The sequence below is a fragment of the Cupressus sempervirens genome, chromosome 8 (assembly GCF_028749045.1).
Source record: "Cupressus sempervirens isolate cs-2001-9-10 chromosome 8, ASM2874904v1, whole genome shotgun sequence".
NCBI classification, from domain to species: Eukaryota; Viridiplantae; Streptophyta; class Pinopsida; order Cupressales; family Cupressaceae; genus Cupressus; species Cupressus sempervirens.
In genome coordinates this window covers 701,381,160-701,394,861 of record NC_143125.1, presented here as the reverse complement: position 1 = coordinate 701,394,861, position 13,702 = coordinate 701,381,160, and the positions used below count along the sequence as shown (strand labels likewise).

The 13,702-nt window shown below is 37.1% G+C and overlaps 1 protein-coding gene across 8 annotated transcripts; it reads right to left on the bottom strand.

Moving 5' to 3' along the window:
- Window positions 1-2,799: 2,799 nt before the first annotated feature.
- Window positions 2,800-13,380, bottom strand: LOC149544377 (uncharacterized). 8 transcript variants are annotated; one of them, XM_089798812.1, is made up of 10 exons: window positions 12,999-13,380; window positions 6,378-6,580; window positions 6,193-6,285; window positions 5,436-5,581; window positions 5,071-5,314; window positions 4,717-4,821; window positions 4,448-4,630; window positions 4,090-4,291; window positions 3,311-3,398; window positions 2,800-3,211 (listed from the first exon to the last, which is right to left on the bottom strand). In XM_089798812.1, the coding sequence occupies exons 1-10, from the start codon at window positions 13,189-13,191 to the stop codon at window positions 2,902-2,904; spliced, it is 1,767 nt and encodes a 588-aa protein (XP_089654938.1). In that variant the 5' UTR covers window positions 13,192-13,380; the 3' UTR covers window positions 2,800-2,901. The 8 variants fall into 8 exon arrangements, with proteins under 8 accessions (XP_089654938.1, XP_089654942.1, XP_089654939.1 ...); XM_089798816.1 differs by adding an exon at window positions 6,806-7,099 and having other exon boundaries at window positions 2,800-3,398; window positions 12,999-13,372; XM_089798813.1 differs by adding an exon at window positions 6,817-7,099 and having other exon boundaries at window positions 2,800-3,398; window positions 12,999-13,372.
- Between the last annotated feature and the right edge of the window lie 322 nt (window positions 13,381-13,702).

The following is a 13,702-nucleotide window of genomic DNA, read 5'->3' as shown; positions in this document are numbered from 1 at the left end:
TAGTATTTACATCAAATTGGTGTATAAACACGCGCACCTCCATTCCAGACATACAAACATGATTAATTACACAAATCACATTCTACCTCACTTCATTCCACCACTACTCCATTGTTAACTAACAAGGAACAACTACCCTACTTATATACAAGATTATCGCCAACCACAAGTTGACTTATCCAATTACAAATTCCAAAGATGAAGAAAATGTATTGCAATTTATAGGTCAAGACCCAAATTTATAAGAACTCCTCTAGATAAGGTTGATATGATGTGTGAGTGTACACTGAGGTCCATTATGAACGTATTAGTATCAAACAATGTGTCACTGACCATTGCAGATTTTGAAATGTTGTCACAAGATCAAATCATTCCAACTTGGTCATTAGAATAGAAAGAACAAGTAGGATTGTACCAATCTTAAGATAAAGTCATTAAGAAAGAACCATTCAAAATCTGAACCTAGACATAGATGTGCCATAATATCTAACACATATCATAAGGATCACATGGAATAATGAGACAACTTAAAAACACAAAACATGGAAACTAACAAAAAGGAATAGGATAAGAAAGGAAATATTTTTTAGTGAGATTGTCAGTTGCCCAAGGATGCTCTTGCATCATCTAGAGGCCTCGGCCTTCTATTCATCTAGAAGCATGGCCTATCCTTGTGTGTTAAATGGGTCATTAGGGCCATTTCTGGTGATGAGGCCTAGAAAATTCTTCTCATGCATTTTATTTCCTCTGGATGTCCAATTCAAAATCTGACTAGAGAGGGTATTAGCTTTCAAACCCTTCTTGTTATAAGAGATGTAGTCCAGATCCAATGTACTTTTTTTAACAAAAGTATTTGGGATGTCTAGGAAGCTCTCAAACCTTGGCTTTGTTAAGACGGGGTTGGTTTTTTTTATGAGCTTTCTTTTAACCAATCGAATATTTGGTGGCATCTATTTTATTTAGTCACAAGGACTCCCTTCAACTAGAGTTCATGGACTTCATGCTTTGTGTTTTCATAAATGCAACATTAACAGTCCACAAGAAAAACATTTGTGTGCTACCATGAATCTTCACACCTGTGAAGATATGCAAGGCTAATTTTGTCTTTCTTTCCCTAATCAACACACCATTGACCTAGTAGCCTTCAATACTACCTAATGCTACACAAGATTAGCATTCATTCTATCAAGCTATGGTGGAAAGACAAACAATGGTTTCCAAATTGGCTACTTGGTTGGTTTCTCACCTACCTATGGTTTACACCCTTAACCAATGATGTCACTTGCATTCCTCTCACTATACCTAGTGATGTAAGTTTCTCATATTATGGTATGACATTATAGAGCCTAAGATGGCTCACTTCACTTGATGTATTCTTTTTTGAGGCTTTCCTTTGAGATCTTATCTTCAACTCCTTTTTTTGGACAACCTACTTTCATTCATATCACATGATATTGTAGAAGATCTTAGCAGTACTAGATTTGGGTTCAATATTCCTTTCAACCCTTCAAGTTGACCTTTTCCTAGCATATATCCTTGTTGGGAGATTCGCCCATACTTCCCTTTTAAATTTTGGAAATGTGGCATGCTTTCAAGTGGATCCTCTTCAGTGTATGGAAAAATAGGCATGTAGTGTTATTTACTCAATTATCTTGACATTATTGCTATAATTTACGCTAAGGTAGGCATTTGTAATAAAGTCATGATGCACATACAAGTACAAGCAAATAAAGTGGCTCTTGAAATTGCTCACTTGCAAGAATAGCTTTACATTGGACAATGTCCCCTCTACAAATGTTAGAGTACTACCATATATTTCTATTTTTGGTGATCAATCTTCGCCCCATGGTCACTAGCATGGTCGCAATTCTTTTGTCTATCACTTGTATACACTGCAGTCTCAAGACCCTCGCCACCTTTCTGGCAAGGGAAGAGACTTTAAGCATTATTATTCGACTTCCTCGTCCTGTGGCAATTCCACCTTTACTTGGCCTATTGATACTATGATTCACTTCGCTTTGACTAGCTCTAGTTGGCTGCATTGTTGTGGAAACTCTAACTGTGCATTTTTCCTAGTGGTTCCTTCAGTAGCTATTTCTCCTACTACGAAGTAGAATGATGAAGGCAAGATTAAAGAAGGTTGGTCCCTTTCGAACTCTAATTATTATATACTTAAAAAAACCTATTCATCAAAACATCTATGTTAATATAGGTTGAAAAAATAAATAACTTCAAAATGAAAACTCTTACTTCCATTGAATCAACTTAACAATCTTTATAAAGAATGGTTAAATAGCAAGGCTCTTGATCTTAAAAACTTCGATTAAATGGACTTGTGTTGGACTAGTTTTAAAATGAGTAACCATCAGATAGAGGAGATTCACACTTCATTCTTATGAAAAACATCCAAATGAGTCATTGCTTATCGAAGGGAGGTTCATGTGAACCACTATGCATAAAATACAAATTGGAGGGTCTTGACTTAAAAACAATGAAATAGAATCCTAAATAAAATAATATGTTACAAACAATAATTAAACTTCAACTCAGCACTTAATTTAGTATACTCCCAATGGCTGTAGTTCTCATTCAAATGCCTTAAAAAATGGCCAATAGTTTTAATAGATTGAATTGTTTTAGAAATTTGATCTAATTCTATATCCAAAGGAAAATAGAAGATCACAATGCTCAACTCCAAAGTTCATAGGCAGCTGATCCACATTGTTAAAAGTTAAAACCATGTCCTTAGCAATCACCCATGAAAATAATAGTCACACCTTGCCCTTCACTACCAAGAAGTCACGCAGCAACAAAGGCTCTAATTTTATTCAAATAAGGTTTCCTCACCAAATGTCTTCAACAAGTCATATTTGAAAATTTTAAAATAAACATTGGAAAGATTTAATGAATTGAGTTTCTTTGCAAATTCATGTTCATCCCAAATCCGAAAGGAAAGAGTGGCTCATAATGCTCATCTCCAAAGTTCATAGGCAGCTGATCCACATTCTTAAACCAAGTCCTCGGCAGTCTTCCATGAAAATCATAGTCCCCAAATATGACATCCGTCACACCTTGCCCTTCACTTCCAGGTAGCCATGCAGCCACAAAGGCATCCATTTTATTCAAGTAAGGTTCCACCACCAAAGGTCTTCCCGATATCATTATTACAAGGCATTTGATATTCTTATTGCATACAGTGCTTATCACCTCTGTTCCATTAAGAGGGATTGTGAGGTCAAAACTGTCACCCCTGTTCTCAGCATATGGAGTTTCTCCAACAACAACAATGGAATAAGAGAATTCTTTCCCTTCAAGGAAATTCCTATCTGGATTTTCTTCATACACCACTTCGGTTGCTGGACTGACTGCCTTTTTTACTGCTTCCAGAATAGTGGTTCCTGTGAAAACAAATATAAAATTTTATTTGAGAAATGCTTTTTAATTGGAAACGCTTCACCATATCATATACATCAAAAGATAATAAGTTCATATGCTACAATAAAATGTGGCCTGATTGGATGCACGGCACCAGAGCTTTAAAAGGCAAAAGAAAACTACAAATAAAGGTGCCGGAAAACTATTGTGAACGAGCCAAAACACCAGACAGTAAGGGATGCATCGTCTTGGGGAACGGAATTTCTCAAGATAGGAAATTAGAGCAGCTGATGTAAAAGGATATTGAGGAATTTGAGATTGTAAACCCTCCCTTGGGCCCAATAAAGCAAGACCTAAATTTACAAATAGCCACTGCTCCCAAATTCTTCTACTCAAACAAAGAATCTATCTCAAGAGTCATCTAAATTCTGCTTAAAAATGAGATAGGCAGATGGTATGGATTAAGATTGCAGACATGGGTCTGCATTAATCCAAGCTAGTAACACAATCAGCTGTCAGGGCGAAATATGAAACTAATATTTATTTATTTTAATTTTTCCTTCAAAACAAAAATTTAAAAAAACACAGATGATACTAAGTATAAACTAACCTGCAGGATTAATAACATGATATCCGTCAAAATTCTGTGTTGCCTATAATTATAGCACCTTAAGAAGAAAACTTTAATCGGCTTCAACAATAGTAAATTTTTACCTATGGTCGTGGGTCCACTGTTGTCTCCCTTGCTTATTGTCCATCCTCCACATTGGTATGCCAGATTGTCTGCGTGACTGCCTGCTACTAGTACCTTCTGGGCATTCTTAATTAAAGGTAATAATGGTTTCTCGCCCCTGTTGTCATTCTTCAAGAGAACCAGTGACTTGCGAACTGCTTCTCTGGCTATTTCTCTGTGAACCTGAACTAAAACAAAGTTTCATTAAATAACAAAATTAATTTTTGCAGTGATCAAAACATTGTTAGGAAGAAAAACAAAGGATTCTGCATCTTATCACATTGCAACACAGAGTGCTGAAAGTGAAAAATACATGCAAGTCGATTTCATTTTACTCACAGGATTTCCAACCATGCTCAACAATAATCTGTCTGTTTTAGGATGCTCAAACAAGCCAGCAACAAACTTGACCCTAAGAATCCTCCTAACAGCATCATCTATTCTGCTCAGAGAAATCTGGCCCGAATTAACCAATTCTGTAGAGTTGTTGATGTATGTGTCAAAGTTGAAAGGGACCATCACCTTCATAATTGATAAAATAAATTACTAGCTGGAAAAAAGAACCAATATATGGTTTGAAAATTAAGATTAGGCAAAAAAAAAGTTACCATATCAATTCCTGCATTAATCGAAGCAGAAATACTGTATGAGTAGTTTGAGCCAGGCGGAGAAGTGATGCAATCTATTCCTTCCCAATCTGAAATGATAAATCCCTGTACGCAAATTGAACAAGTTAATTATCAACTCAAGATTGATTGCATATCGTCTGGGGGCAGTGATTTCATGTGATAGCAGAGACATGGATTTTCATGTGATAGCCCTCCTTGTCGATTTATCAGAAAAAATATCAGTAAGCTTCAGAAATTCTATGGAAGAAGTGGCTTGATTATAGGTCTTTTTCTGCAAGGAAACACTGTTATAAAAAAGCAAATAAAGAATCAAACTCTACTTGTTATATTTACTTTGAACCCAAGCTCATCTTTCAAAATCTTAGTTAGAAGGTACTGGTTTGCATGCATTTTCACTCCATTCCAGCTAGAGTAAGAAGCCATGATAGTGGATACTCCCTTTGCCAAGGAGTGTAGGTATGGTCGCATGTGAATCTGAAAAAGATCCTCATAGGTTGCAAGAGTATTGTGTTCATTGACTCCTCCATCAGTTCCACCATCTCCAACAAAATGCTTAGCACAAGCTACAACATTCATTCTGAAATTGGACATTTGAACAGAAGGCAGTCATGGCTAGGAAAACCATTACAAGAGTTGAAAATTAAACAACTGATAAGAGTTTTAAAATTTAATTTAAAATGGTAACAAAGTCAGCATACCGTCCACCTACATATGGATAGCCATTAAGATGTTCTTCAGGAGGAGAGCCCTGTAGCCCTTCAATGATCTCTGACAATTTTAGAACTATTTCGGTATCTTCACTGTAAGATTCAAAGCACCTTCCCCATCGGGGGTCACGACATACCTGTTCAATTATTTTGATCGCAATATAAGAACACCAGACGAATACAATACACCCAAAGGCTGACTGCAGAGGTCAATTTTGTTTTCTGTTATAGATTAAACTTTAAGTTCTAAATACCATACACCAAAGACTGATTGCCAGAAATGAAATAAAATAAGTATTGGCCACTTCTATGTAAGTCAGTAGTAAAGTAATTCAAGCATCAAGAAATCTGAGTAAAATATAACAATGCACCTACAACATACAATGTTCACAAGCACCAAGCATTTTTCAAGGAAGAAATGAGAGATAGTAAATTGAAAGTACACTGAGGCTCGCAAGAAATTGTAAGAAAGCTACTAGATATTATGGTAATAGATCACAATACACATCAAACCATTGCTTATCAAACTAAATATCATAGATTGACATAAGCAAAAAGAAGTATGGTCAACTTTTTAACCCAGTAAAGATGTAGCAGAAATGATAAGACTAGTATAAGCCTAATGAAAACATCCCTGAGTGCATCATTCCTATTGCCAAACAAGTCATGCATCAAGAAATTCAGGATCAACTTAGGCCAGGATTATTTAAGCACATCTCACACCATCTGTCTCAGATCCAATACTTACAGCCACGCAAGGTGCAAATACATATGCAATACCAGTAGCCCTGACTTCAAGAGCAGTAGCAGCTCCTATTCTTTTCACCAAATCATTATCTCTGCAATGCAACACTCTATAAGACAACTGCAGAAATCATTTATGTTTAAAATTTATCCACGCAGACACAGAAAGACAATGTGCATCACTTTCCTTGTTGCACCAAGGCCTATGTTATGAGGGAAAATTGTTGCTCCGTAAACATTATTATGACCATGAACAGCATCAGTTCCAAAAATCATAGGAATCCCAAGACGGGAGCTCATAGCTCCATCCTGGAAACCATCAACCATATCAGCCCACACTATAGGAGCTGCCTTGGTTCCAGGGTTACTTCCTGCACCATTCATAATGCTACCTGCATTTATATAAATATGCCAAATAACTGAGATCCAAATAACCACTTCAATTAACAAAAACATTGTATTCAAACCTTGTACTGTCATGGGAGGATATCAGTACTCCCATGATCATGATGACCCATCTAAATTCTAACCCTAATGCAATACATTCTTGAAAATCTGCAGTATAAACCAATTCAAAACCCTACATCAATGAATAATGACATGTTGAAAAATACTACCAAACTGGTACCATGAGTCATTCCAAACTATCGTGGCCCTCTTTAGCACAATGCCCTAGCATCCTTCCTATGCACGAAATCCTTGAGTTAACAACACAATAGTATAGCATTCTTTCAAAACTAGTATCAGCCATATTTTGCCCAATACAAGATGTTCTTAAAATATGGAGTATAAACACAACTCTAAAATCAACAAAAAAAAGAAATCGTGGTAGATTTTTATGACAAATAGGGTAGATATCAGTAGGAGGCCCTCCAACTTATCATGGTCCTTCTACTCCAAAATGTTGAAACCTGTGAAATTCAAATACCTACATCAATGAACAAAAACATAATAGACAAAACAATCTGATGACATGTGAGGATGTCTCTTCAACTTAACTTTCAACTCGGTTGTCCAGTTTTAGAATTTGAAAAAATCACCAGCTCAACATTAATACAATCCTTATTTTCACTCCATCTCAATGTTGTAACATATACAAAAGACAAAGCAAAGGAAATGCAGCTCAAATTTTATGGACCACTACAACCATCTTACTCTTTAAGCTAACTAAATGGCATTTTCAAACAGGAAAAACTTGATACAATCACAGTGATTCCATTTCAGACATTTCACAAGTAGAATACCTTAAAAATTAAAACCAAAAAAGATGAAATTGATCATAAACTAGCCAATTCATGTGACTAGAAACACATGCAGCATATTGTTGGTAAACAGATTGTTCTTTTGTTCTACTCTTTGAATGCCCAATATTCTTGAACAATATCTGGTTACAACAGTTGGGAAATCAGAGCTAAATAATTGATTTCCCTCTGAATTCTTAGGTACAGCTCCCTTGGATTTGTGATTTGCAATGAATCTTGTTTATTCCTGAATCTAAATGGGGTTTGTTCTTGACCAGAGAACGGGAGAGGTATACCAAGTTAGGCCTAAACAAGAGCTAACTCAGACGAAGGTTTGGGTCTTAAAACTAACCAAGTCTGTGAAGTCACACATCTTATGAACTCGCAGAAATTGATGAAACGTTAATGGACTCTATCTATGAATCAACTGCTTAACTGAAAGCTTCTAACTCTAATAGAGAAGAGACTAACTTGAAGAAAAACACAAAATAGAATCTCTATAAGTTATAACTTTCAATAACACTACTATTATCTACAGCTTGTTGTATTGAACAAGGGAACAAAACTCTGTTTATTCCTTAACTCAATTCAACTGAAAGAGATATCCCAAGCTATCATGAAACAATGGAACAGTAAATAATTGACACAAAATACATTCAACTTGTCTCTGCAACATGAAGTATTTCACGCGAAAAATTAGCCGACCCTCTATTAATCTTTCAATAAAGTACATATAGGATTTTGAGATGACCGTTACAAAATGAGACACAAATAGGTTCATCTCCTCAAAATTGACAAATGACAAGGAGCCAATTGTCAGTTACAACCATTACATCAAAATATGAAAGGGCGGGATAAGAATCACTTCGCCTTCTTTCCTTTTTCTAACCTTGTCTTATAGGCTTTAACGGCAACAATGATTGGAATCAACTCCTCGTATCTGTGGACATGAACGTTAGTGTCTCTTAAGAGCCAACTAGAATGCTCTTTGGCTAGATCTTTAATGGCATTCAACCACTTTTGCATTTCCTCCACAGCCACGTGTACACACCCGCCAAGCTTTTGGAGCTTTGACACTCTTTTTTGATGATCAGAAGATTTCTCTGTTAAGCTACCCAGATAATTCGAGAAATTCTTTTGCATGACAGCAACTCCAACTATCCCTTTCCCTTGTCCACTAGCTTGGGAATCTGTATGTAGACCTCTTAGTAATTCATAGTCTTTGTCCTGATCCTTTTTAACTTTAGCTTCCGTTTCCTTTAATCCTCCTTCTGCTACCAGGATCATTTCAGATTTGAATTGCATGCTCTATAGCCATTCAAATAAAGGCTCATCTCCCTTAGGCAAAATCTTTGCCTCTATTGCTTCCTTAGCCTTCATGTGGATGATCATTTTCAATAAGGAAATGCAATCCTCACTCTTGGCTTACTCTACTGACAGGGTAGCTTGGTTAGTCGAGATAATATCTTTCTCCGTTTCAAGCCTCAGTATTGCATTACTGAGTTGCTCTATGATTGCAAGTCCCTCAAACTTGAGTTTTCTACTCCAATCCCTCCCAATTTTCCCAAAGTGCTTGTCTTCTTGTAGCTGGGAGATGATAGCTTGAATGTTTGTGGTTGTAGGGTCACTGGTGGTTGACACTCCCGAGAGGCTTGCCAACGGGATGACTAGTCGCCTGATGAAGCAATTAAGCTCATGAATCTTTGCCTTCATTCTGACTTTAGCCAGTTTAAGACTTTCGAGTTGTCCTTCTATCACATCATTTGTTGATTTCCACAGGCCCACTTTGGTATCATGTCTAACTTCTCCGAGGTCTATAGAATGCAATGTGAAGTCCTCTGCAGACATGTCTTCAATTCTTCCTTCCTTGGCGGGCTTAGTAATCTCCATAGTTAAATGTCCTTTATCAGGGTCTTGGCCAAGGATCAACAGAGTCTTTTGCTTCTTAACTTTACTCAATGCCAATCCAGAATGGATAGCTAGAGATAAAGTTTCTTAATAGGGGCTCCCTCTTCTTTCCTCTTCCTCTTTCTGTCCAAGGTATCTTCTAGCCACAATTCTGTGCCAATCACCTTAGATGCAGTCCCGAGCGTGTCTACGCTAAACATTTTTCTCTTGACTAGAGTTATTGTCTTCGTAGCCGAAGAGAAAGGGTTCTTTGGAACCTGGGAAATAAGTTTTGAAGCTTTGGGACCCTTCTCTGTTCTGTAATCTTCTTTGTAGCTTCATCAGACTCAGTAGATTCACTCTCGCTACTTCCACCATCTCCAAGGTCCACCACTTGTATTTGGGGACTACTTGGTAGGAGTAATGCGGCATTTACAAATAGGATCAGACTGCTATGGGGTGAGAGGGCCACCGTGACTGCACTATCTTTCAATTCTTCCACCTCCTTCTCGACCTCCGTTTTAGTTCCAATCACCGCTATTGAACCATCCTGACAAGTTTTATCAAGGGGGATATTCTTTTCAGGAGGTTGGTCACCTCCACCAGCCGGTTGAGCAGGCCCTTGAGTGATGAGCAAGATTGTGCCTAAAGCACCACTTTGAGACGATGAGGCTGCCACTACATTCGGGGATGCTTGGGTGATCGTGCCTTCGCTCTTGCTTCGTCGTGCCATGGTCCACTCGACCCATCTTTTAGTTCTCCTGTAGATTCTGGCCATCATCATATCTAAGTCTTCCACAACATCTTCATAAGGTTCTAAACTTATGGGAGTACTCCTTAGCTTGGTCAAGTAAGTATTGCTATACATGTTCTAACCATCATCTTCAACTCCTACATCAATGTTAATCTTATACATCTTCACTTGGTCAATTGTCAATTTGGCAAAGGCTCGATCACGGCTCTCAAACTTGTCTTTGCAATCAGCCCAATAGTCCTCAATGGTAGTGATGTGCTTTATCATGTACCCTATGCAAGACATCTTTGGCATACCCATTCGAGTAAAACATGGGCCTCAGGACTTCATAGATGTCCATCTTATATTTCTTCACAAACACCATCATGTTTTTGGTGTCGGACCAAGTGTCACAACTAAAGGTTACAACTTTCATGGGGAATTCATATCCTTTCATCTTCAGGCTCCCACTCAGTGTATTCCCTTGTAGGGCTTTCCGTATGTTCAATCAACACAATCATGTCGCTTGGATACCTTGGTAGCTTTAAGGGAAATTCGTCAAATGCTGCTAGACACAAATAAGAAAATGATGAGAATTAAATGAAGTGACATCCAAATTGACTAATGGCGGCCATGGCTTCTGGGCTGAATCTCCTTACCGAGCATCAACTTGATTTTCTTGAAAAATCGGAAAATTGTCTTCATGGGTTGGAAACCCGCCGAGGAGAAGACATTTTCCATTTTTCCGCTGCTGCTTCCTTCTAGACCAAATCTTCGATAATAGCATTTATGGAAGCTAGGAATGCTTGATTAAGGTGTGAGGACTTGTTTGAGAGTGATTAAACCTCTTGTTTTTCACCTCAACTCGTTTTGCGGAAAACTATCTTCACGGGTTGAAAACCTGCCGAGGAGAAGACAACTTCAAGTTTTCCACCAAGGCTTGAATATTTGAGATACAGCGAATCTAAACAATGCTCACAAATCTTAACTTAGATTCGAACATTAATTTATCATAGGACCCTTCACCTTTTGCATGTTTTTAAACCATATGCATCTTCAAGTGGTTATTACAAGAAATCACCTTCATGGGTCCGAAACCTACCGAGGAGAAGATGATTTTCAAATTTCTGCCAACGCCTGCTTATCAAGGAGTGTTACGCCGAGAGTGAATATGGACCATGATTGATCATCAAATAAGCAATTTCGATCACTATCGGACTAAGTGCTAACTTACCCGACCAATCACAAGGTAAAACAAACACCCACCCAACAAGAGGGATAAAGAAGGTGAAATGGGAAAATCCAATAGAGATCAACTAACCTTAGGGACTTAGACTCAAACCGAACCGAGGACTATGATGACTTCTCCTACTACACAAAACTCACTTTTGCCAATTGGTTAGAAAACAAAAAGTGGGGCAACACATACAATTACCAAAGAAATGCTACCTTCAAATGCCCAGACAGAACCATCCTGCTCTTTGAAAAATCTTCAAACAAAGAAATACAATATAACTGCAGTATAATAGCCAATTCACACATATCTGAAGCTAGGGCCTTTTAAACCCTAATTAGCAAAAGAATATTCAGCAGAAAACTTATCCTTCACACTAAATCTTGGTGTAAAATGCAGTACACCTAAACCAGTTACCATACTTACCACAAGCAACATGTCTTTGAAACCCTAACACTGAAAAAACATATATATCCAGTTCCCGCTTACCCCAAGCTACAAGTCTAAAATCCCAAACCAGAAATCATACTTAAACTAATGAAATAATGTCAACTCACTTTCTAACATTCATATAAGTCTACAACTATTCTACTCCATATGTTAGTAAAATGACAAGAAAATTCAACCAAAAGACATCAAAAACAAAATGTAATATACTACCTAATTTATACTTATCCTAAAATCTGAAAGGATGCAGTTAATAGTCCAATTTAAATACCAGACACCGAATAGAATATACAACTAAAAAATGTACCTGATCTTATAGCTCCATAATGTTGTTAAAATGGAAAGGATTATCATACATTTCACCCTCTGAATAATCCATTACAGATTACAATACAAATCCAGAGGAGTCCAAATCTGTTATGCCCTACGCCTATAACCTTAAAAAAAACTGCAGAGTAGTACGTATTTTTCTCTCTCAAGCTATACTAGGCAGAACCCTGAAAAAAAATTGGTATAGTATCCAGTTGATACTTGTCTAAGATATGGCTACAGAAGAAACAATGCCGTGTGATGGGCAATTTAAAATTATCTAAAGCTACAACACACTATACCCTAAGCCTTGAAAGATGCAGCAACATACTCTTTTCAGACTTATCCCAAGCTAGAATAACTAAATGATATTTGATTTCCACAATTTATAGTGCTGATAGCTGATGTCTCCGAAATCAATTGTGTATACATTTTTCAGACCCTAAAACCTGCCATTTCTGGATTCAATTGTGTTGACATTTTTCAATCCCTAAAACTTGTCAATAATGTAGCATAATACCCAATTTGTACTTATCCCATTTTTCATCCCCAAAACCCAAAAGAAAAAACAGGATGATACGCAATTAAAGTTCATCCAAAATCACAAAATACATGAATCTGCAATCCTTAGAAAAGAAAGTATTATACTGTATTCGTACCCATTCCAAGCCAGGATACCTTATTCGCTAGAAATAGAAAATAAATGTGACAATGGCATCCAACTCATGCTTATTCAAGCTGCAATAACAGAATTCCTACAGTATAATAACACAGAACAACTTCCGCATTCCTAGCTATAGAACTCAATTCACTAACCCGTTGCAAACTGTTATGATCAAATTCAGAAACATGTGGCTGACCTCAATACCAAAATGGCTCAAACCTTATAAAAAAACGAGCTACCACCCAGTTGGATTGCATCATAAGAATCTAATTCAACAACATTAAAAAGTTCATACCTATTCCAAGGTCCCTTATAATTGCAGGGGTGGCCACCGCCCTCTCAATTTGGGTCATCTGCCCAATCTTCTCAGCCAAAGTCATCCTTGAAAGCAAATCCTCAATTCTATCTTCAACTGGCTGGTGGCAATCCTTATAAACCACTGTAGAGTTCCCCTCTTCTGAATTCCACTGTGCATCGATTGCAGCCATGTTCACAATCGCCACCAAACCTCTATTCCACTTTTCCTCCGAGTATTTCCCCCTGAATCATATCCATGTTGCGTATATTTAATGACAAGAGCATACATAGATTACAACTAAAAAGTTGTGAATGGAGTAGGTACTTGTCATGGGGGACACTGAATTTGAAATAGCTTTTATTTAATCCATTTTATATTAAAAATCAGCAAAAACGGAAGTGTTGTTTCTTTATAGATAAGTTAAAAGAGTCATGATCTAGTAAACTCGCATCAACATCAAGCATTTATGAATAGAAGGCTCTCTAATATCAATATACAACTAAATACTTGCGAATCAATAATTAGGACACAACGTGACTATAAAACTTATGACAATAACTAACATCAAAATAGTCAGATTAAAATAGTAGTGTTTGTCTATAGTAGCATAATATTAATAAGTCTTAACTATGGACTAGGAGGGCCATGTCATACCACTTAGAGGTATTAGCTAAAAACTAGAGTAATTTCTTTATAGATAA

Coding starts and splice junctions, on each gene's coding strand:
- LOC149544377 (XM_089798817.1), bottom strand. CDS start 13,191: ATGGCTGCAATCGATGCACAGTGGAATTCAGAAGAGGGGAACTCTACA. Junction 6,581..12,998: donor TATAAGGGACCTTGGAATAG/GTATGAACTTTT, acceptor ATATAAATGCAG/GTAGCATTATGAATGGTGCA. Junction 5,315..5,435: donor TATCCATATGTAGGTGGACG/GTATGCTGACTT, acceptor GTCCAATTTCAG/AATGAATGTTGTAGCTTGTG.